At 56.0% G+C, this 23,623-nt stretch overlaps 2 protein-coding genes across 5 annotated transcripts in view; both read left to right on the forward strand.

Annotated features, from left to right (window-relative positions):
- FUBP3 (far upstream element binding protein 3) overlaps positions 1 to 3,450 on the forward strand; it is a 41,045-nt gene extending 37,595 nt beyond the window's left edge. Inside the window, exons 17-20 of one of the 4 annotated variants that reach the window (XR_007509931.1) lie at positions 9 to 80; positions 814 to 941; positions 1,807 to 1,929; positions 2,074 to 3,450. Coding sequence is in view for 2 of the 4 variants with exons in the window: in XM_049832159.1 (XP_049688116.1) it covers positions 9 to 80; positions 814 to 941; positions 2,074 to 2,082 (209 nt within the window). In the remaining 2 variants the exon portion in view is untranslated. The remainder of the gene's footprint in view (positions 1 to 8; positions 81 to 813; positions 942 to 1,806; positions 1,930 to 2,073) is intronic. The other 3 variants (XR_007509932.1, XM_049832159.1, XM_049832160.1) reach the window with 3 other exon arrangements.
- Positions 3,451 to 14,310: 10,860 nt separating this feature from the next.
- Positions 14,311 to 22,495, forward strand: PRDM12 (PR/SET domain 12). The gene is made up of 5 exons (XM_049832534.1): positions 14,311 to 14,524; positions 15,437 to 15,627; positions 16,651 to 16,806; positions 21,077 to 21,188; positions 22,113 to 22,495. The coding sequence occupies exons 1-5, from the start codon at positions 14,311 to 14,313 to the stop codon at positions 22,493 to 22,495; spliced, it is 1,056 nt and encodes a 351-aa protein (XP_049688491.1).
- The last annotated feature ends 1,128 nt before the right edge of the window (positions 22,496 to 23,623 follow it).

Below are 23,623 nucleotides of genomic sequence, written 5' to 3' on the forward strand. Positions count from 1 at the left end.
TTGCACAGGCCAACAGAGCCAGCAGCAGAACAGCCATCCCGATTACAGCAAAGCATGGGAGGAGTATTTCAAAAAACAGAGTGAGTGAAACAGGGTTATTGGAGATGATTCAAGTCTTGTTACAAAGAGAGTTAACTCTAATCCGATGACTTGCATCTCCATCCCCTGCCGTTATTAGCTTCCAGTCCTCTACAGAACCCCTTTGGTCCTCTCCTGTTGGTGATGGTGCATGTAGTTCTCCCACTGAAAGCTCTCAGTTGTGCTGTCTGCTGTTGTGCCTTGAGAGAGGTGCTCCCATTGAACCACGGTCCACAGTAGACCTCGTGTCCATGCTTGCAGTTGGCCTGTCTGGGGGAAACAGCGCGTAACAAGAACTGATGCTAACAAAAACCAGAAAGCTGAAGCTGGGTTGTTGAGAGGGGTAGGAGAGCTTTGCACACATGGAAAAACATGGGCCTGGCTTTCTCCATTCTGTTAAGAAGCGCATGATGCCAACTTCACGATTTGCTTTTGACACCGTGCTGCTGGCGCCTTTGGGCTGGGGATGAAGGGTGCAGGCTGTCAAACTGTGTCCCTGCAGCTGCGGGAACAGTCTCTTAATGCTTTCTGGCTGCTGTCGGCTTGTCACTTGCAAGCCAGCTCAAAGCCTGTCTGTCGTATCCAAACAGCAGATAGCCGGTGTCACTCTTTCAGATGTCTGCAGCTCTTGGAAGGGGGCTGGCTCTTCTTTAAGCTTTACAAAAGGAGATCCTAAGCCTGGGCTTGGTCTTAAGTGAATTGCTCATCTCTCCCTTTTCCCTTCTTTTCCTCCAGGTCATGCTGCCAGTGCTGCTTCTCAGGCAAGTTCCCAACCGGACTACACGATGGCTTGGGCAGAGTATTACAGACAGCAGGCCGCCTACTACGGGCAGACACTAGGGCAGGCTCAGGCCCACAGCCAGGTCCGTATTCATGTTTCCTGAACCCCACTGCTCATTCCCTTGGGGAACTGGGTACCTTGGGGACTCTGCTTCGGGTTCACACAGTAAAGCAGAGATATCTTGTGGCTGAGGAAGCAATCACAGAATTGTTGTTTCAACGTCAGAGTCTTATTTCCCTGGTGAGAGGTTTTTGGGGAGAGAACTGGGAACTTATTTGTTTCTCCTGGGGACCTTTCCTTATAACCCCCAGGCTGTTTTGAGGCTTTGGGGAATGAAAGTAAAAGAAATGATGGAGCCAGGCTGGCGAGGTCGCACAACACCGGCATATCATGCAATCCAGGACCGTGTGTGCAGGCTTTGCCTTTTCTCTTGCAAGCTTTGTGCTGGGATAGGAGGTGTGTGCTTGCCTGGGGAAGGAGCACCCTCCCCTGAAAGGGAGCGGAAAACTGTTGAAAAATAATTTGGATTAACCAGCTGCCGAGTAAAATCTCACCTCACCTTTCACTCAAACCACCGGAGGGTTGAGTGGGATTTATCCTGATGGTACCCACAGGGCTTTCCTGAGCGCCAGGTTTGCAGAGCAAATGTCTTGGTATTTGGCAAAAAGTATGTGCAAAGTACACGCACACCTCTGTGATCGGACGCTTGTCCCCACTGAATTGCGTTTTTACTCTGGCTCCTCGGAGCAGAAGCTGGTCTGGATGCAGGCGGCGTGGGGAGCCAGCACCGTCCTCAGGCAGCCGCAGCCTCCCCGCTGCTGCTCTCCGGCACTGCCGAGGTCGAGCGGGGCGAGCCGGGTGCAGGAATCGGCGCTTGCCGCGGGCGCTGGCCAAGTGTGACCTAGAAGCGGTGATAAAAGGGAGTTCTCTTCATTCCTCTCTCAAAGTCTGGCCCTCTAGAGAAGAGAGATCTTGTTCGATAAGAGGCATGAACTCCTGGAAGGAGAGCTCGGGGATAGCAGGCGTTAGGGCAGAGATCTCTTCGATAGCGGCTTGAAGCATCGTTTGAGGTATATATCCTGCTCGGCTGGAATGGGGAATGAGAGACCTGTCTGTGTTGGGGGAGGAGGGCTTGACAGCATTACGAATTTGCTGCTGCTGAGTAACTTTTTTTTTTCCTCCCCCAATCTCTCTCTCTCTCTCTCTCTCTCTAGGAGCAGTAGAACAAGGTCCTCGTGGCAATTTTTTTTTCTTGGAATCATTGTGGAAGAAAACCTTTTTGTAACAGAGGTTTCTAGATTTGCAACATTTTGATGAAGACTTTTCTGTTTGTTTGTGAAACACTAGTTGTAGGATAATCTATACTGAACTTTTCTAAGAATCAGGAACAATTAGTAATGTACTAAACTTATGGACATGCTGGTAATTTTGTTTCCAAATTTGTAAAAAAAATCTCCGGGATTCTTTTTGGAGAGAAGCCAGAGAATTTGCAGGCACCAAAATGCACCCCAGAGCTGTGACATTTCAACATGTGGTTTTTTTGTGTGTTTTTTCCTTTTAATTTTCGATCTTTTCTGTTGCAACAGAAAGAGTGGCTTGGAAGTCTTAGGTGGTATGTAACAAATCCTAAAAAAGAAAAAAAAATTTTAAACAGTATTTAAATATTCTTAAATATGTAAATTCATTAAATGTTTTACTTCTAATTTCTTGTATCTTGGCTGTCTTTGATTCTATTGCATTTTTTAAAAACTGAACTATGATATGTATTGTAATTAATTATGTGAATTCTGTATTGAGACAGTTACTGTTTTGCTGTCAGGCAAGTTATGGGCGGGGGGGCATTTTGTAGGGTTTGTATAATTTCTAGAGTCTAAAGGGGTAATATAAAAACGTGTTAATTTTTTTAGCAATACATTTTTTCATGTCTCCATTGCTAGTTGCATTTATGTATCTAAGACCTCCAAGCTTGTTTAAAAAAAAAAAAAACAAAAAACAAAAAAAAAGAAAAAACTTTCCTCTATGCTCTCAGAAATATAAATACTGTTATTTTTAATATTAAAATGAATCTGCTATTAGTACCTTTAACAAACACTGTGGAACATAAAACCATATAAAAGGTAGTAACTATTTTTTAATTCCAAGGTGTTTTTTGCTTTTTCATTTCTTTTAAATATTTTCTTATCTAATATTTGTCAAATTACCTAGAGAAATAAATGAATCTAGTATTAACCACAGTATGCGCTAAATAATTTTGATTTAATAAAAGGGATAATATGATTTCCAATGTTTACTGTAGTGTTTCTTGTACAGATAACAGTGTATTTTTAAAGGAAAAACGGAATTGAAGCTATTTTTTCTTGCATTTTTAATTGCCCTGCGGGACATTCCGTTTTGAAATGTACTGAAGTTACTGTTCTTGGGTTCTTTCCTTATTTTTCCTTATGCTTGAAATGTCTAACTATAAAGAAAAGCAATTGGATAATGTTGAGCATGGTGTTTAAAAAAAAAAAAGTGTTCTTTTTATTTGACTGACAGTTGCATTTTACACTCTATATAATAAAATTTCCACAAGATGTCTTGTGGGTGAAGTATTTCCCGTCTGTTTTACTCAGTTTGCTCGCTCTCCGGTTGACGAGGTCCCCGCGCAGCGAGCTGGCAGCCCACAGATCCCCGGCTCCTCTCGCCTTCATGCTCGCACTGTGTCGCCTGAGTAGTTTGGGATGATCAGCTTGAGCCTTAATTCTAGTGAAACTCTATTAATGTCATGTCAAAGTGTCTCTTGGCAGCATGACACTGAGGATTTCCATAATAAGGTGCTGTAACTGTAGCTGTTCGGGCCAGAAGGATCTGTTTTAATACAGGGAGGTTTTCTGTAAGCCAGAGGGTCATGGATCTACAACTGTATGAACGTTTTATTGCTTGTCAAGCAGGTGGCAGCTCCCGGTTTTAATACCCTGAACTTGTTGCTCTTCCACAACTTAGTCTTTGCGGCTCAATCCAACCAGGACTCGCCCTCCATCCTGCACCGTTCCTGCAAATGGGATCACTGGAGCAGCGCTGGCCCAGGGCAGGAGAGAGATGCGGAGGGACGTGGCTCTGGCCGTTCTCATCTATTAGATATGTTACGGGGCAGTAACTTTTAGTTGTAGCCAGGCCAAGTTTGGGGAGAGCTGTAGCCCCTTCAGAGATCCCTTTCTTGTAAAAATGTGAGGTTTGTGCTCCTCCAACCTAAAATAGCTCCATCCACTGCTCCCCAGCCAGCGGTAGGGGAGTTACGGACGGGGGAAGGGAGGGAGGAAAGATCCCATCTGCAAAGCAGGGAGCGGGAGGCATGTTGAGAGCCGGAAGAAAAGGAGATGTAGCATCTCTAAATATACCTCCAGAGAATCAAGAGAGACATTGAAAGATGGGATAGTAAAAGCCACTTGGAAAGAGGGGAGAGGGGGGAAAAAATGGCTAGAGGAGGGCATAAAGGCTGCTGATGGGAATTGGGAGCGGGCATTACCGAGAAGACTTCCTTCTAATTCATCTTCCAAGCTCTGTGCCAAAACAGCATTTGGCATGGTTCACAGGGAGCAATTGTGTGATAATGAACCCTAAGGTGTCCCTTAATTGAAGACTGAGTATTACAGATTGTGCCAATAGTCGTAAATGGCACAGGATTGTGGGAGGATGCATTTTCTTAAATGTATCTGTAAGTACAGATTAGTGAGTCTCCCCAGTGAAATACCCATACTATAAATTATGGAAATATCTCTTTCTGATGCAACCTTTTATTGAGGGGGTGGGGCAGCAAAAGAAATAGTTTGCAAGCCTTTGAAATTTGGCCTGTCATTAAGATGGTGCCTGCAAAGCTGGGTTTTCATCAGCAGTCTGGTGTCCTGGAAGGCTAAAGTGCTTGAAACGTTCCCAAGTTCAGCAATTTGTTTTCCATTATTGCTGCCTGCTCGGGGCGGAGGGGCCGCAGCCATTAAACTTCTTTCTGTTGTGAGTCCACGACGGGCTGGAGAGGGGCAGGACAGGAGGCGAAGAGACGCCTTGGCACCTCGCGAGGGACTGGTGACCTCCGGGTTCCTCCAAACCCCACTCCAGCCCTGCTGCTGTCCTGGTCTCCGGCTGTCCAGGGGGTCCTGGGAATTGGTGTGATGGTCAATCCCACCCTGGGGCTGGTCAGGGCACCTCGCGTTTCCCTCTGGAGTCTGTCGGCAGCTCCTCGTGTCTCCTGGCTCAGGTGTGTTGTGCAGCCCAGAAGCCGCTGTGGTGCCTTCAAGCCAAGTCTGTGGCCTCCCAAGAGAGGAACCCAGTCTCCTGCTCAGCTCTGGGCAAGTTTAATCCCCAAATAAAGCGGATGAAGCACTGACTGCGTTAGTTTTTGCGGTAGGAAGGGTTCTCAGGTCCTGTGTAGGAGCTGGCACGGGGGGCATGGTTGGAGCTTTGGGGTCCGTGAATGGCGGTGGGGACAGCACAGCCTTTTCCTCCTTACCAGGGGACCAGTGCCTGGCACGGGGCTATGCCCGGGTGTTAATCCTGGGGGACAGTGAGGAGCTCCCATGAGGAGACCTTCCGTTTGGGGAACACTCTGCCTCCGGAACGTGGCGTTTGGGGATGGAGGAACCGGAGTTAAAGACCATCCCAGGTGAGAGCCCCGGCAGGAGGTCCCCAGTCCTGGCTTCTTGGCTCCTGCTCTTACAAATCATGTTCCTTCAAGCACGATCCCTTTCCCGAGGCCTCGGCTCAGGCACACGATGGCTTCGCTCCCTCCACGTGAATTCATCGCAGTTCTGTTCAGCGGCACATCTTTCACAGGAGGGCGCAGGCGTCTCGGCCCCGTGTCCTGCGGGACTGCCCGGGCTGTGCGGCACCCACCCCACTCTTCAGGCGCAGAGACTTATTTCTAAGTAGAAACTTACTGTGGTCCTTCTGCACACCATTTCTGAGCAGCAGCCTGAAAAAGCATGTCCCTAAAGCATCTCGTTGGGTTCACGATGACCCCGATGCTCTCGTGTGCTCTATATTTGGTGTGCCTGAACAGGCAAAGGCTCCTTTGGGAGCAGAGGGGAGACTTTAAGATAGTCTAAAATACTTTCTTTAATTTTGCATGATTTGAGAACAAGCTACATTATGGACATTGTGAGTTAAACCAAAATGATTATTGAAAGAGACAAGCAGACATGGGACTTTTTTTTTTTTTTCCCCAAGTATTAAATATTTAATTGCATTAGAGCAACAGTATATTTACAGTAAGGTGGATGGGTGACGGGTGGCGTGGTCAGAGGGAGAGCTTGTGGTATTTAACGTGAAGCTTTTTGACGCAGTGTGGATGTTCGCAAGGTTCCACCTGCACTGCTGCTTCTCCTGCAAACCCACTTAGTTCATCTCGGTCTCGGGGGGATTCTCAGGGCTGTTGGTGTTTGCAGGGTTGTGACGTGAGGCGAGGAATTGGGATCTTGTGGTGACACGTTGTTCTTGTGCAGATAAAGGTGTCAGTGTATCCTGTCAAGCAGCACATGGGTGTTTTATTCCATGTAAGGAGCTGTGTAGCCTTCCTTTGGCTGGTTTGGAAGTTTTTTTCCCAGCTTTGCTATGAGCAGCAGCCGTGTAGGGTGCCCATCACAGACAGAGCATTTCTCTGCCCTCTTAGGGCTGGAAAAGACCCAAAGGGAATTTTCTACAACTTTTCACGCTGGAAATCGGCAGAAACCAGAGTTACGTGATGTGAAGATGAGTTGAAATAGCCACAGCTCCCTGGTCCGGTGGCAAGAGGGGACAGCAGCCCCGGAGCCGAGGGCAGCGAGCGAGCGGGCACTGAGCCCCCATCCTTGTCTCGGCAGCACCTCGGCGGGTGCTGGGGACGGAGAGGGATGGCGGGGAGGGACCAGCCACCCCTGGGACAAGGGGGACAGGGCAGCAGGTGCCCAGGGCCACCCCTGCCACCTCCCTCCAGGTCTGGGGCACCAGGTTCAAGGCAGGTGACCCAAAAGAACATCTCTGAGGTTGACATGGGGGCAGGTACCAACAGCCCCCCCCAGATTATCTTCCCACCCTGCCCCTTATCACTTGAGGAAATCCTATTTCAAGGCCGCTATAAAGAAGCCTCTGATCTTTGCAGATGCCGGCTCGCTCCCCTTTAATCCTGGCCAGGCCGGGGTGCAGGTGCCACGGTCCCAGGGGATTAGATGGTCTCTTCCCTTTGTGCGAGCCGTCACTCACTGGCGGCCGTGCCCCGGTGAGCCGCACCGACCGGCGGGGCTCCTTGTTCGGGCCATTCACCGGGGAATATTAAACTTCGCCGCCATGGAGTCATTACATGGGGAGGCAGGGGCCGCCGCTCTGTTTGTTTTGGAGAGAATAGGGCCGGCAAAGGGCAGGAGCCGCGGGAGGGCTCGTCTCTCCCGCCTGCCTCCTCGGCCCTGCGCCCAGGGTCACCTGCCTGCGAGGCGGCCCCACTCCTGGCACCCATCCCTGCCCTCAGCGTGCCTGGGCTCGTCCGTCCCCTCATCCCCTGGCCCTGGGGACGCTGCCCAGCCACGGTCCAGGGAGGCTGTGGCTGGATGCTCGGATCCTGGTCCTGTCCAACCTTAGCTGCCATCTCCCGAGGCTCCTGCAATCCCCCCATTGCAGCCAGGCTGTGGGTACGGCAACTGCTGGAGCGTCCCCGGCTCTCGTGGGGAGCAGAGACCCCCCTGGGGAGCAGGAGGGAGCGGTGGGGCTCACGCACACACATGCCCTCTCCTCTTGGGCAGCTCGCCCTGCCCTGGGCGCTGGCCCTCACCGAGCTGGTGTCTTGGTGCAGTTGTCAATGTGGGTCCCAGTCCGGCAGCTGGAGCTGCAGGAGAGATGGTGATGGGATGCGGGAAAGATGGTGATGGGATGCGGGAAAGATGGTGATGGGGTGCGGGAAAGATGGTGGTGGGATGCGGGAAAGATGGTGGTGGGATGCAGGAAAGATGGTGATGGGGTGCGGGAAAGATGGTGGTGGGATGCAGGAAAGATAGTGGTGGGACACAGGAGACATGGTGGTAGGATGCAGGAAAGATGGTGGTGGGATGCGACTGGCCCATCCCCAGGTCACTGCCAGAGCGGAAGAAAAGGTGCAGAGATTTTCCTGCTTCTGCACTCCAAATCCCCCCTCGCTCCCTCCTGCTCCGTGCTGCCAGGGAGGAGCCTCTAATGGTGGGGAGCACCTTTGGCATCCAGCCTGGATGCAGATACCACACAGATGAGGGCAAGCAAGCGGGGGCTGTGCCTGGCCCCAGAGCCTGGCCCTGGCTTCACCAGGACCCCTGGGACCACCCAGCTGCTTTGAGGAGGTTGAACCCCCCGGTGCCTCCTTCAGCCCCAGCCAACTTATTTGGTCATGGATAGAAAAGCCATCGCGAGGTTATTTTACGCTCGGTGTTTCCCAGCAGCTCAGCGAGGGCCCCGCAGTGCTGGGGCTGCCTCAGCAGGCGTTGACACCCAGCTGCCCCATGCCAGTGGCCCCACTTGCCGCGCCGCAGCGCCGCAGAGAGGGCTGAGGAGTTACCGCCGTGATTTGCCACAATCATGTTTCATTTCGAGGCCGCCTGAGCCCCGCGAAGCAGTCGGACACAGCTGGGAAGGTGATATTTTTTTTCCTCCCCTGTTTGCTTTTGTGTGCCGTGACCCCTTTGCCAAAATAATCCTGGAAATGCTACTTAAAAAGAAGGAAGGGGGAAAAGAAAAAAGGGCAAGAAAGCAAGCGAGAATGGAGGGGAGAGCACTCAGTATCTCTGCTCAGCTCCGCAGCCTCCCGCAGAGCGAAATGGAGGCAAATAATGCCCTAAAGCTCCTTTTCCGAGCAGTACAATCAGCCCGCCTGGTTCGGAGGGGCTGCAGCGCTCTGCACTGGAGCGCTCGCCGGGAGGGTCATGGCTTCACCGCACCAAACCCCTCCCTGCCCAGAGCTGCTGGGCACCCACCGAGGGGTCGGCACCAGTCAGGGGCGCCCCGAACCCTCCCCGCTGCTCCTGGCCCCCTCCGTGGAGAGCAGGGACAGACAGGCAGCATGCGGTTCGGAGGGGGACGAGGGTCCGTTCAGCTCCATCCCATGGATGTGGCACCTTGGGGGTGGCCGCTCTCCTCTTTTTTGCCCCTGGGGAGGTGGCAGCGCATCCTCCGTGCCACCCACCTGCGTGTGCCCTGTGTTGGCACACGGACGGAGGATGCTGGGGGCTGCCTGGCAGCAAGAGGTGCATCCATGGGGACCCCTCCTCGGTGCGCCAGGCCTGTTGCAGCCCCATCAGCACGTGATGAAGCAACCCAAGCAATGGGGCAGGGGTGCTGCGTTGACCCCAGAGGGGTGGACAGAGGCGCAGGGGGGCTCTCACCCTATGGGGGAGGACATGGGGACCAGTGAGGGACCCCGTACTGGGGCAGGGGGCAGCCAGCCCACCGGCACCCCCCAGCCCAGTCTTACCCTGGGCATCGCCTCCATCCCTCCTCGCCTCCTGCTCCAGGGGCAGCCGGCGGCGGTGGGAGCGCTCCCGGGCGCAGGTAACATTTGGGCACATTCCCATAACCGAGTGCCTCCAACTGCTGCGGCGGCAGGGCCGGAGCCCCCTCTCCAGCGCCACTGTTTGCTTTGCAGCCTCCTTAGCCCCTATTGAGGCTTTTCAGCTCTGGCCCCTTCAGGGGGTTTAAGTAGGTAAAACCTGAGGAAGAGGCTATTTTCCTCCCTCCCTTTTGAGCCCTGCCTTGTGCCCAAAAGGCCCCCTTGTTTCACGCGTGCCAGTCACCTGGCTGGGCCCCCAGCCCCTTTCTCTCTCAGCCTCCCCTTTCTTTCTCCTTTCTCTCTTTTGACTTTTCCAGGAGCCCTCGCTCTCCAAACGAGCTTCAGATTGGATCCAGATTGAGGTCCCTTTGTCTTTCAAGGGTTGTACTAAGCTAATTAAATGTGATCCCAACAAATAAACGCAGATCTCCCCATTACATTCAGGCCTGCCTTTCAGGCAGCACCGGGCGGCCCCTCGCCCCCGCCCGCTGCGCACAGGGTCCCCCTCATTGAGTCCCGGCCATTGAAAGCACTGCCAGGATTTCTTTTGTGCCGGGGGTCTCCGAGCCCTTTTTCCATCAGAAAAGACCCCCAAACAGCAGCTCGGCCTTTGTGAGTTTGCAAGCAAACGCCAAAGAAAAGCCCCCTGAATGCTTTAATAAATGACACATTTAGCAACTTCGGAGGCGCCTGGCTCCTGCGGCAGCCGCAGGGGTGCAATGATCCCTCCTGCCCCCCTCTTTCCTCCGGCTCCCGGGGCATTTGCAGCCCGTGGAGGTGCGGGGGATGCGGCCAAAGCAGCTGACCGCCTCGGCTCCCAGCCCGGCTCTCGCCGCCGTTCCCCCTTCCCCCAGCGCTCGGCGGGGCGCACGGGGCAGGTGATGGGCTCGGGCCGTCCGCGCCGCGCCGGCCCCGGGCACCAGGACGCCGGGAGCGGGCAGGGCGCAGCGGGGCGGCTGGGGACGAGGAGCTTTTTTCTTCGGACCGCGCGTGCCCCTTCGCCTGGCGTTAGCGCCGGCAAATCCTAAATCGTCTTTAATGACACACACCCCCCCCACACCCCACCCCACCCCGGATCGGGGGCTGCGCTGGACTTTTCTCAGCTCAACTAATATCTTTTTAATGACTTTGGGAGGGGGCAGAGCCCGGCTCTGCCCTAGAGCCTGGATTGCTCCAAACAGATGTTGGGGCAGAGGGAGGGGGATGCTCTTCCCTGCCAGGGACTTTTTTCTAGAGTTCAAACGAGAGGGGAGCTTTCAATCACCGCTAAAAATGTATTTCTCCCTATTGAACAATGGGCTCCTTTCTGCGCCCGGGGGGACTCGGCTGCGATCGCGTTTCTGCTGCCGGGGAGGAGAAACCTCCGGTTTTAGGGCAGGAAAACTCAGCTCCGAAAGGGGCTCTTCCCTGCGCCGGGTATTTCGTAGCTCCGTATCCCGTCTGCCTTCCCCGCGCCCCCCCCCCCCCCCCCTTACAGAAGAAAATAATAATAATAATATTTTCTTTAAAAAAGATCGTAATAACGCAGAAATAATCATAATTTCGCGGCTGCAGCCGTTGCCCCGCCGCGCCCAGGAGCCGCCCGGAGATTTTTTGCGGTAAAGCCGGGCAGTTTGCAGGCTCAGAGAAACGAATATCGGCTGCCACCGGCCCGGGGCAGCGGCGGCTCCGCGCCCCTTGCGCCCCCGCGGAGGCAGCGCCCGGGTCGGCTCCATCCCCCGCGCGTCCGTCAGCGGCGGCCCCACAAGAGTTAAATTTTAAAGCAAATCAAATTCCCATTGGCCACTGTATATTATCTCAGCAGTCTTCATTTGATACCTCTTTAATACAGAAAGGAGCTTTTCAAACCCCTTTTCTCTCTTTTCTCCCCGCCACTCTTTAAGAGCAATAAATGTTCAACTGCAATAACTATAAATCAATCTCCGCTCTGTTCAAATCCTATTCATGCGAAGGGCTGGAAGAGGGGCGAGAGCTCCCCCCTCCCCCCCGCCCCCCAAAAAGCAGCTGCTGGGCTCTAATCTCCTTTCTTGCACTGTCATTCACCCTCATTTTTCCTCCATCACCCCATCCCTGCAATCTTTTCTTGTTTTGCTTTTCTTTTCTCTCTTTGCTGCATTATGATCCCATGTCTCCCCTCATCAGACCCCAACCTTGTCCAGATCCTGACCATCCCCTTGTAGGCTGTGAAAGAAAAGAAGAGTCCATGGATGTCAAATTGGTCTCAAAAAGACCATGAAAGATTGATTTGCTCCACTTTTCTTCTGCCTGACATTATTTCTGAGGGTCCTGAATGGGAAACCAGAAAGTCTGGGACTGGAATAAAGATGTTCTCTCTGTAAGGGGGAGACGGGGGGGAAAAATGCCCATTTACTCCTGGCCCATCAACCCTGCAAAACAGAGCAAAAGAAAAGAGGACTGTGGCTATTCAAAGTCAGACCAATATGTACACCTCCCAACAATATGCCAATATACTGAGGGCTTCTCTATTAACACCCATGAATATTAAAGTGCTCACTAAACGCTCAGAAGGAACTTTGGGAATATACACATGAAAATACAAGCAGCATTGTGCGGGGCTCAGAACAATGGGGCGGCGATAATGGCCCTTCTCTATTAACAGCCATGAATATTAAACTTGTTTCCTCTTAAATGTTAAAAAGGAGGGATAGCTGCGATATTAAAAAAGAGAAACGAGGAGCGGGGGGGGGGACACACACACCAAAGCACCTTCCTAGGACCGGGAAGAAGCTTTGGGAAACAGCTGGGGATATTTAAAACCACGCAGAAAATGGAAGGATTTTTTTTTTCCCACCTTTTTCCATCACCCCCCCTCCGAGCCCCCCGCACCCCCGAACCCCCCGCAGCCGGGACCGGGGCTGCAGCGCAGCCCGCACGGGAGCCGCGGGGTTTTTAAGAATTTTTTTTTTTTTTTTTTTTTTTTTTTTTTTTGTCCCGGGATAACTTGAGGGTTGATGTATTTCCTGGGGAAAAATAAAAAAAAAAAAAAAAAAAAAGCGGCAATCCGAGGGGATCGTTTGCCTCGGCGGCCGGAGGAAGACGTGTGTTGTGTGTTGCTTTCCACCTGATGCGTTATATTTAGCAAAGCTGAAATATTCACACGCCACGGCGGCTGACGGCTCCTATAGTCAAAGTCCAGAAAAACAAAATAAACTTATTTTTCCGCATATTAAAACCCAAACCAAACCCTGGCAGGTTATTAACCTCCCCTTTCTAGGGCAGCGCTGCCTCTCGCCGGGCAAACACCCTCAGTAACCGCAGGTTTGGGTTGATTCCTGACATTTGCGCCTCTTCTTGATTGGTTTAATAGAAATAATTATACCTGGGCTGTAACATCACTTTTGCCAGGCAGCCCTGCCAAGGGGAAGAGCTGCCCGACAAGCTCACCCTATAAAATACCCACCCGGGGGCTGGCGTGGGCACGGTTTGGACTCGGGGGGGCTGCCCGGGGGTTCGGAGCGCAGGAGCCGGCCTTTGAGCGCTGGAGGAATTTGGGGGCCCATCCTTCCCCCCCCCCCCCCCCAGCCCTTTACAGCCCCTCATCCCCATGAAAATCAAAAGAACAAGGCTAAGGAGAGGGCTCTAAGCTCCGACACAGCAGGATTGGGTTTAAATCCAGGAAAGATTAACCCTTTGCTGAGCCGGTAAAGCTGCGGGCCCTAAGGGAGGGGAGCAGGGAATTTGCGGGGACAGCTCTGATGCCACCTTCCTGGGGGGGGGTGGGGGGCAGGGGTGGCTACGGGGCTCCAAGGGGCTCGGGGGGGCGGGGGGGTGGCGTGGGCACCGTGGCTGATCGGGGAATATTTTTGGGTGCGGAGATGGGGATGCTGCGGCAGCAGAGCCCAGGAGGGAGTTGCAGCCTCCCCCGGGTGAGGGTCCGGCCCTGGGGGGAATGGAGGGGGCAGGACACGGTTGCCGTTGCGGGGAGGTGGGAGATCCACTCCGGCCCCTTTCACCCGTGGGCAAAAGTCCCGGCCCTTCTCGCCTTCCCCTGGGAAAGGGGATGCGGAGTTGGGAAACCGGTCGGGCTTGGAGGTTGCAGCCGGGCGAGCCTGGCCCTGGGTGCAAGCGGGGACCAGCCTCGGGGGCGCGTACCCCGATTCCTCCCCCCCCCCCCCCCACCCCAGGTCTGTGGCTGGGGACCCTCCCCGGGATTTGGGGGGGGGTGGGTGTGGGGGGCAGCGCCGGTACCGACCCGCCGGGCCGGGGGTGCAGCGGCGGCTCGGGACCCGCTGGGGGAGCCCCGACCCGTTCCCTCGGGACCGTGGGGGCCAAATTCCACCGAGCAGCGGGGGCTGGAGGCGTCGGGGTCACCGAATTCGTTACGGTGCCGGCAGCTGCCCCCAAACCACCGCGTTTCAGCCCCAAAAACGAGCGCGGGGGCCGGGAGGGGAAGGGAGCCGGATGGGACCGTGCCCGAGGGTGCGCCCCGTCCGTGGGACAGCGGCGTGGGCATTTCTGCCCGTTTCGTTGGGGTTTTTTTTTTTTTAAATTTTTTTCACCCTGGCCGGGGGCAGGTGCCTGGATTTGCCTTTGCCTGGGGGTGCGGGGGGCCGAGCCGGTGAGTGTGCATGTGTGCGTATATGTATACGCGTGGGTGTGTATGTATGTATGTGTGTGTGTGTGTGTGTGTGTGCTCGCCGTGTCCCTCCCTCCCTCCAGCCACCCCACCCCCGGGGAGGGGAGGGAAGGAGGAGGAGGAGGAGGAGGAGGAGGAGGAGGAGGGGGGGGGGGGCTCCGACGGCTCGCCTCGCTCCGGCAGCCCCAGTCTCTCCGCCAACGTCAGGGAGGTCATTAATAACCAATTAGGAGGGTCAATGAAGCTCATATATAGCCGGCCGGGAGGCACCGAGCGGCACGGAGCCCGGCCCGCCGCCCGCGCCCCGCCGAGCCCGGCCCGCCCGCCGCCGCCTTCGCCCCCATGATGGGCTCGGTGCTGCCCGCCGAAGCCCTGGTGCTCAAGCCCGGGTTGAAGCCTCAGGGGCTTTCCCTGGCCGAGGTGATCACCTCCGACATCCTGCACAGCTTCCTCTACGGCCGCTGGAGAAACGTCCTGGGCGAGCAGCTCTTCGAGGAGAAGAGCAGCCCCAAGACCGCCTTCACGGCCGAGGTCCTGGCTCAGTCCTTCTCCGGAGGTGAGTGGCGGCACCGGACAAACCCCCCACCCCCCCTCACGACCACCACCGCCGGACACCCCCCAACCCACCCCATCATCGGCCCCGGGACGGGCCCCCGGTACCCGGCGGCGGGATGCGGCTCCCGGCGCCCCGCTCTCCCCAGGCGTGTAATAGCAGTTGACTGGGGAAGAAGGGCTTTAAATTCATTTGGTTAACTTGGGCTTGACCTGAGAAAGTTCCCACTTAAACCGTGGGCTGGGGAGGGGGCCGGGGGGGGCCGGGGCCGCCCCGCATTCAGCCGCCCGGGACAATCTCTTTTCTCTCGCCCCGGCATCGCCGGGGCGTCCCGGCTCCCTTTTCCCCCTCTCGGATTTCTGTTCCTCTCTTAATTTACCATGAAGGCTAATTCCATTTCCATTCACGATATGTCAACCATCTCATCTCCCCATTTTGTAAGAGGAATTCCTGGGCCCTTTTAAACAAGCCCTTGCGCCATTCAGGCACAATGTACCGCTACAGCATTCCTAAAGGACTAATGAATTTAGAATTAGCAATTTCTTTCTAGTTGAGTTTAATGAATGCAGATCACTTTAACAGCATGACAAATTGCTGGATGGGCCGAAATAGACACCATTTAACCTCCTTTCTCAGCCCCGCTCCCTCGCCCAGTCCGGGCTGCTTTTCCCAGGTACCTCCTCAATGCCCCGGGGGGAACCTTGTACCGCTTTGTAGGAGCCCGGCTGGGCGTTTAAAAGGCTCAGACCCGGGATTTGGGCTGGCACCGGGGAGGGGTCCCCTCTGCCCCCCCAAACCCCCCCTCCCCGGTCTCCCCGGCGCGCCCCCGGCCCTTCCCCGCGGCCAGCCCGGGGAGCGGCGGGGCGGGCGGGGGGCGGCGGGTCCCTTTTCCGAGCCCTCTCCCACCTCCCGCAGAGGTGCAGAAGCTGTCCAGCCTGGTGCTGCCGTCGGAAGTGATCATCGCCCAGAGTTCCATCCCCGGGGAAGGGCTCGGCATCTTCTCCAAAACCTGGATCAAGGCCGGTACCGAGATGGGACCGTTCACGGGCAGGGTCATCTCGCCGGAGCACGTGGACCTGTGCAAGAACAACAACCTCATGTGGGAGGTAACGACCCCCGGACCCCCAGACCCGGCTGGCCCGGCGAGAGGCAGGGATGGGGTGCCTGGGGCCCGGGGGCTTTGTCCTGTGCTTGTGTGCCGTCAGGCACCCTTCCCCTGCCTCAGTTTCCCCGTTCGTGCAAAGATCTGGCTTCCTCCGGGGCGGGTGGGTTTAGGAGACTCTTGGGGCAGGAGAAGGGCAAGGCTTCACCCCTCGGGGTGCAGCCAGCTCTCGGACGAGCCCCGAAATGCTGTTGCTCGTGTCCCACGCGGCAGGATCGCACCCTGCCCTGCCCTTTCCCGTCGTGGCGAAACACCCGGCGGGCAGCTGCCTGCTCAGCGTGCCGAGGGCGAAACCAGCTCTGCCCTGTCCCCCGCTTTGTCCCGGTCCCGGTGCGGGTAACCCCGAGCGAAGCCGTGGGGTTTGGGGGGACCTGAGCCGCCAGGACATCACGCATTAACACCTGGCTAGTAGAGGGAGGTTTTCCTCATGGTTTTTTGTTTTGCTGAGTGTCAGACTGGCACTTTTAAATTATTATTAATTTTTTTTAAAATTATTATTATAATGTTATGCCTAATGGAAACTTCCCTCGCTTTTCCTGCCACCCTGCAAAGCATCTTCCCCTGAGGGCCAGGTCCGGCAGGCACCTTCCCCCTCCACCCAGGGATGCCCCGCTCCTGTGGGCAGCTGCAGGACGCCGAATATCCCCTTTGGGGCTGAGCTGCTGGTGGGCGTCTGCCGAAAAGGGGGATTGAGACAGGGAGCTGGGTTATTTGGGTGAGCATGGCCCGGCGGGGCCAGCTGTGTCCATCCACTGAGAGCAGGGTACCCTTCCTCAGCCCCGCTGTGGTCCAGCACCGTGAGCAAGAAGGGTTCAGGCATTTCCCGGCTGCTGGCATGATCTCAGCTCCGAGGCTATGCTGGCTTTGAGCTTGTCCCAGGCTGGGGATTTTATCCCAGAGGCAGGAGGTGGAGGGGCTCGGTCCATTGTGGGCAGCATCGTTACCAACTGCTCTCTCCTCCTCCCAGGTCTTTAACGAAGATGGCACGGTGCGGTACTTCATCGATGCCAGCCAGGAGGACCACCGCAGCTGGATGACCTACATCAAATGTGCACGGAATGAGCAGGAGCAGAACCTGGAGGTGGTCCAGATCGGGAACAGCATCTTCTACAAGGCAATTGAGGTAAGCAGGGTGGGGAGGCAGCCGAGCAGCCGCAGGAGGGGAGCAGGGCGCTGGGATCTCCCACCCCATAGACCCTCAGTTCTTTGGGCTGTTGCTGGGGTGTCTGTGGGAGCACAGGGTGGCTTTGCTGTCCCCTGCACCCAGACCCGCTGGGACAGGTAGGCACCGTGGGGAATGGCCATCGCATGGGCTTCATGGAGAAGCAAAGGGCCCTTCTCCTCTCTGTCCCCTTTTGGTGGGCTCATGGGGTGATGTGCACTGAGCAGAGGGAGAGCAAATGCTGCCCAAGCTTCTTTTGGGGTGTAAAGCATGAAAAGAGCTGTAATCCTGGCCCAGCCGGGGTTTCAGGCAGGAGCAGGGTTTTGACGCTGTCTTGAAAAATGGGATTTCGTGCAGAACCTGCTTCTCCGTAGCATGGAAAAGTTTGGGGGTTTCTGTGAAACCCAGGTGCTGAATGCAGGCTGCACCTGACTCTGCACAGCTTTTGCCCGGGCTCACAAGCAGCTCTGGCTGTAAATCAGAGAGTGAGAGGAGGATCGGGGCTGCGGGAGCCGGGCAGGGAGCTGCAGAGCGGGCAGGGTGCGGCGCTGGCGCAGCCGAGCCTCGGGCTGTCTGCAGCGGGGCTGCGGGAAAGGACTCATCCTGCCCGGCTCATCCATGCGCTCCCATACGAAGCGCTGGTGGGTGCTGGCTTAGCGGAGGAGCAGGGGCAGGAGCTGGGTCCCAGGGGTGTCCCAGGGCACAGGCTGCTGTGCTGTGGGGTGAAGGCTGGAGGTACCCACAGCTCCCTGTGGGAGATGCTGGGATGGAGGCGGGTGTCTGGCTCGCTGGCATTATTGATGCCATGTGCATACAAGTCAGGCAGTGCCAGCGGTGTGATGGCGGGGTCCAGCCCTGCTTGTGTACAGAGTCCCCATAACCCGATGCTGTTGCAGGTGGAGGAAGGTGGTAGCTTGGAGTGTCCCTGGGCAGCTGCTTCAGCTTAGAGTCGCAAGAGGGGAACATCTCCCATTCCATCCCAGACCGGCACTGTGGGACTGTTCCTCTCCCGTATCGGGTCCAGAGTCTCACACGCTCAGCAGCGGGGGCTCCCGCGGCTGCTCGCAGCTGGGAGAGGGTCTTAGCTGGGACAAAGCACAAGTGCCCGCTGGTTCTGTGGGCAAGGGCATCTCCCTGGGTCTATCCTGGCTCCTGCGCTGGCTTACAGAGGAGCAGATGCTCAAATGCTCCACAGCACAGGACCACGGCTCAATCCTGCATTGAGCTAGCATCAGGGCTGGGTTTGGAATTGCTGCGGTGGGGGGGTGGGAAAGGCGAGTGGGTGGGTAAGAAGAGAACAGGTATTTTCCTCTGCTGTGGGAGAGTCCTGTGTGCCTCCTCGGGGCTCTGCTGCCTTTCCTCATGCAGCGCTGCAAGAGCCTCAAGGGCTCCCGTGCTGCTCTCCCCATCCTGGACACCCCTCCGTAAGCTTCAGCTGTACCCAGTTTTAAGACCTGATACTCTTGTGGGCAGCCCTGCCTGTTATGACAGCAGCTTAGTTGCTTTTTATTACTGTTCTTAAATTATGCAAAGCAGTAAAATAATCCCAGTTAGCCATGGTGTAATTAGGAGTACAGCCGTGTTTCTCACCCCTTGTTTGTGTGCATGGACGATGGGGCAGGTGAGCTGATATTTGGGCAGCTGCGTGTAGAGGCCCCGGACGGTCACAGTCAACCTGCAGGCTTGCTCCCGGGGTTGAAGCAGCGAGCGCCAGAGCAGGATGAGTTTAATTCCCTCGATACAAACAGCAAAGTTGAGGTGTTGAGAGCGCCGAACCCTGAGGGCCGGCGAGGTGAAAGTGGGGATGGAGGGTGCCGGCTACCACCCTGCGGCATGCTCCCCGGGCATGGCAGGCGTCTGGCAGTGCTCCCACTGCCGCCGGGTCAGCGTGGGTCCCTCGGTGCTGGGAGGAGCAGAAGGAGCTGGGGTTTTTTGTGTGAGAGTGCGAGGAAGGGAAGCATGGAGTGTGCGAGGAGCTGGGTCACAACTGGGCACGACAGGTCGAGGATCTGCATCTTTCGTGGGCTCCCCATTCCCACCGGTGTAACGCGCGTGCGTGCACACACGCATGCAGTCCAAAACCGATCGCTTGTTCAAACTCATTGGGGTTTGCGCACCCAACAAGAAAAGGAAAAGCAAGAGAGGATTTGCCTTTTGTGGTTCTTTCTTCGCTCGTTAATCCCCTAGTGCGGAGTCGTGGGCACACAAATACAGCATCTTGGACCCGAGCGAGCTCCCCCCTTGTTACCCACCGCTCCTGCCTTGTCGCCTCCCCCACCACAAATCCTGGACCGAGAGCGCAGCATCAGCCCGAGACCAGCTGGAACAGCTCAGTCTCGGTCAGGATACGCGAACACCGACCTGAACTTAGCGGTGCCCTCTCTCAGCAGCACATGGGCACTGTCACCCTCCGTCCCCCACCAGCCTTGGGGGGCTCCTGCCCCGTGCCCGCTGCATCCCCTCCCCGGCGGGCACCACGAGCTGCCCGGTCCCTCTCGCTCTGCACCCACCTCCGCTGCACCATCACTCCAGTGTGGTATCTTTTAGGATGCTGTTCTCAGGATGCCTTTCTCACCTACCCATCACAAAATCAGATTTGTTGGGTGCCTTTTTCACTATTTGCCTTTAATATTTTCATGTGTTTTTCCCGTTCCTGCCCTTACTTAGTAGTTTGTTTTTTCCCATCCTCTTCTTCAGTAATTCCAAGTTGCCGCTGCTGGAAAATAAAGCGAGGGCAGTGAGTTTTGGCCTTTGATCTGAAGGCCAAGAGATTCCTGGGGGGCAATTTAAATTGCTTTGGGGTGTATGCACATGAGTGCTCATCTGCTGCTGGCACAGGTGCACCAGCTCCAGCAGAATAACACATGCACGCACACACGTACGCACGCATGCAATGTGTTTTATCCTTTCAGCAATATTTTATTATCTTTGCTTGTATTAAAAATAACTGATTTTCTGTTAAGACAAAATGACACAGAGAAACAGCACCAGTTTGGGATGCAAAATGGTATCGGTTTCCTCTGCCTCCCAAATTCCTACTCTGCAGTCCTAGTGAGGTCTTCATGCAGAGGGACCCTTGAAAATATGAAGTCAAAATTCCCACTGCTTTCAGGTGCCTAAAATTAGGCGCATTTTTCAGTGCTCGGGTGATCTAACTTATGATCTGTGTTTCATGCGGATGATGCTTTTCTTGGACTACTCTGCGTATGGAAAGTCATCCCTGAAACAGGGGACTTTCCCATTTCTAAATTAGGTTCTTAACACTAGGGACCTGAAAGGAAAAAATCTGCGCATAATTTTTTTTATAAAGTGATGTTGTTATTAGTGTTGCCTGAAACGGTGTGAGAGTATCCGTCTTCCCAGCCGTGGCTGCTGTGCATTAGGAGGCTTGAACCGTGTTTCCTGGCTGTTTGCTTTGGCCACCCTGGCAGTGCAGGAACATGACAGGAACGACAGGGGAAGGAGAAATGCCATCGTTTCAGGGAAACAGGAATGTGGCTGGTGCAAAAGCACTTCCCTGGCCCTATAGATCTCCTGGGCTGTTGCGGGTACCGGGACTTTGGTGGGGGATGTAGGCAGCATCTTGCACCCAAGCCACGCACTCCTTTAGCAGTCCCCCGCGCTCTCCAATCCCCAGGCTGACGAACCCTTTGTCGGCACATCTTTTATTTCCACCAGCTAAAATAAACCCCAGAGGGGTCGGGTGGGAGATGCTGCCTGTGCCCTACGGCAGGGGGGTGCCAATGCCTCTGTCCAGAGCCAAAACGCTCTGCAGGAGCACTGAGCCAGGGTTCTGTGTCACGGCTCCCTGCTTCGGTGTCTGTCATTCGTGCCTTGCTGCAGTTTGTGCGTCCACAAATGGCTTATTTCTCCATGTCTCTGTGTGCCGCCGTGTCCTCATCTCCCTGAGCTGCAGGGACCTCTGGGTCCTTTCACTCCAGAGACCCCAGCTCCGTCTGTGTGCTCCGTAGCTGCTTATTTGCCTGTTACGTTGTTTGTGGCCCAGCCCGGGGGGAGAGCTGTGCTGGGTGATGGTGCTGAGTCGTGTCATCGCCACCAGTGCTGCAACCTGTGCATGGGGGGTGTTGGGGACCGCTGGCAGGTCCCAGATGGCAGCAGGGTCTCGCAGCAGATGGGATATGGCCAGGGTAGGTCGGAAGCGACCAGCCGAGGATGCACGGGGAGCTGTTTGCTGTCCCCTCCCCACACCCCTGTCTGTCTCTTTCTCTAGATGATTCCTCCGGACCAAGAGCTGCTGGTCTGGTATGGGAACTCCCATAACACCTTCCTGGGTATCCCAGGTGTGCCGGGGCTGGAAGAGGAGCAGAAGAAGAACAAACATGGTAGGTAACATCGGAAACAGCCATGGGTGCAGCATCCCTGCCCGTTCGCCGTTCACCCTGTCCCCAGCTCTGAGGCCATGGGGTGGGCATGGGGCAGGGACATCCCAGAGGATATGTCAGATCCCCCAGCTCTCTGGGAACAAACACAGGGACTACGAGACAGATCCGTACAGCTTGAGCAGGTCCCCAGTAATTTGGGGGGGTCACTTCTGGGCTGGTTTGCCCACGGCTATTGCTGGTGCGGTGGCCAGCAGTCGCTGCCTGACCCTGCCAGGCAGGGAGGAGCGGGGCAGACGTGCAAGCGGGGCCAAGGCAGCCCCGATGCACTACGAAACGTCAAGTGGATGCAACTGCTTATGTCCCCGCTCTGCATTTAACAGATCTTTCCCCAAATCACCATTGCAGGAGGCTTTTCTCTCCCTGGGCTTTCAATCTCTGCTTGTCTTGGTGGTTCCCCGAGGTGCACCTCTGTGGGCAGGCGGCAGAGCTTTTGGGCACTTTTGGGGGATGCTGTGTTCAGAGCCAGACCCCGTCTGTGCTCCTCAGCCCCACTTCCCACTCTGAGAGCGCTGGATCAGAGCCCAGCAGAGCAGGGGGAGAAGCTGGGACCAGTGCAGGGACAACACGCTGCTGCTGAAGAGCCTGGGCTGGAGGACAGGGCAGCATGGTTGTGGGTTGTTCCCCCTCGCCTCAATTTGGGTGAGCCTGTTCGCAGCTCTGGCCCCATCCCAAAACCTTAAGCGCCAGCCTGTGACCCCACTGTTCCCGTGATGGGTGTCTCCACGAGCGGGCATCCTCAGCGGGCAGGGACCCAGCGAGGGGGCATGGGGTGGTTATTTAGGGCAGTCAGCACCTTGGGGGCTCCGGGAGGGGGTGAGCCGCTGTGCCGGAGGGCAGCGCCTGACCGTCCCCTGTTGTCCCCAGAGGACTTCCATGCAGTGGAGACGGGGGCCAGCACGACGGGGCGCATGCGCTGCGTCATCTGCCACCGGGGCTTCAACTCCCGCAGCAACCTGCGCTCCCACATGCGCATCCACACCCTGGACAAGCCCTTCGTGTGCCGCTTCTGCAACCGCCGCTTCAGCCAGTCCTCCACCCTCCGCAACCACGTCCGCTTGCACACCGGCGAGCGTCCCTACAAGTGCCAGGTTTGCCAAAGTGCCTACTCCCAGCTCGCCGGGCTGCGGGCACACCAGAAAAGCGCCCGCCATCGGCCCCCCAACGCCTCCCTGCAGGCTCACTCGCCGGCCCTGCCCGTGCCCCATCCCGCCTCCCTGGCCCATCACATCCCCACCATGGTGCTGTGAATCCCCGGCGCGGCAGCGGGTTTTTGGACAGCAAAGACTGGAGCTGAGACATGCAATGAAGTGGGGGGTGTTGGCCCTTGGCAGAGCTGGGGGCAGAGGCAGGGCTGCTTTGTGTTGAAGGCAGGATGCTGGTGGTTTTGGTTTCTTTTTTTTTTTTTTTTTTTTTTTGAGCATCACCATTTGCATGGGGTTTGGCAGGCTGTTCGGTGAGCGAGGGGATCCCCCCCAGCTCTGCAAGCTGCTGGTGCAGCAGCCACACCGTGCGGAATCCTCCCTGGGGAGAGGCAGTGTGGGGTGGGCTGCTGGTCCCTGGGGTTGGCAGGGGGAGAAGGGCAAACGGACACAGTGGAACATCCTGCATGGATTTGCAGGTGTACGGGAGGAGGGCTGGGGCAGCCTAAAAGCTGGGCCTGGATGAGTGATGCCAGGGTTTTACAGATAATTTGATGGAAAGAAAAACTGTTCTTAAGCCTCCTCCTCTGCTCCAGCGAGTGTCCGGCAGAGACACGTGCCCCGTTGAAAGGCTGGCATAGCCCTGTTGTGGCCACCCCATTCATGCCTGTTTACTCCAGGGGCAGCTGTGGCCCTGGTGGCTCTTTCCAAAGGGGCACATTTTCCTCCTTAGGAGCCCTGATTTAGCAAATGGTTGTGAGTAGTCGTCCCCACCCCCGACCCCCCCCCCCCCCCCCAAATCCCCTTGCCTGCCCTCCTCCAGCCTGAGCTGTGTGTTGGGGTTTGCCCAACACCTCCAAGCAATGCCATGGGCAGAGGGGACAGGCCACTTGCCACGGGGACACCCCCAGCACGACGTGCCAGCGGGAAATGCCCATCCATGGGCAGGTTTTGCGGGGGACCCTGTGCTCTGCCGGGCTGTGCCTGCTCCAGGCCTTGGAGCATCGCTCCCCATCGCTCCCCATCATCGCTCCCCGCAGCCGTACGGGAACATTTCGGCTGTTACTTCTGCTGCCCTCTGGGGACAGAGAAAACCCGTCCCTGGGCCAGCTCTGTCCCCAAGGACAAGTCTAAGCGCCCTCTGGAGTCCTGCCACACGGGAGAGGAGGGCTGTGTATCATAAAGCTTAAAAGAAGGTATTCTAATATTAATTATAAGTCTAAGATGTATAAAGTT

The sequence above is a fragment of the Accipiter gentilis genome, chromosome 29 (genome assembly GCF_929443795.1).
Source record: "Accipiter gentilis chromosome 29, bAccGen1.1, whole genome shotgun sequence".
Classification (NCBI taxonomy): domain Eukaryota; kingdom Metazoa; phylum Chordata; class Aves; order Accipitriformes; family Accipitridae; genus Astur; species Astur gentilis.

What these genes read in the sequence shown, in the direction of transcription:
- PRDM12 (XM_049832534.1), top strand. Translation starts at nt 14,311, where the DNA reads ATGATGGGCTCGGTGCTGCCCGCCGAAGCCCTGGTGCTCAAGCCCGGG. An exon ending in GGCTCAGTCCTTCTCCGGAG is followed by an intron (nt 14,525 to 15,436) that starts GTGAGTGGCGGC and finishes CACCTCCCGCAG; the next exon opens with AGGTGCAGAAGCTGTCCAGC. An exon ending in TCTTCTACAAGGCAATTGAG is followed by an intron (nt 16,807 to 21,076) that starts GTAAGCAGGGTG and finishes CTCTTTCTCTAG; the next exon opens with ATGATTCCTCCGGACCAAGA.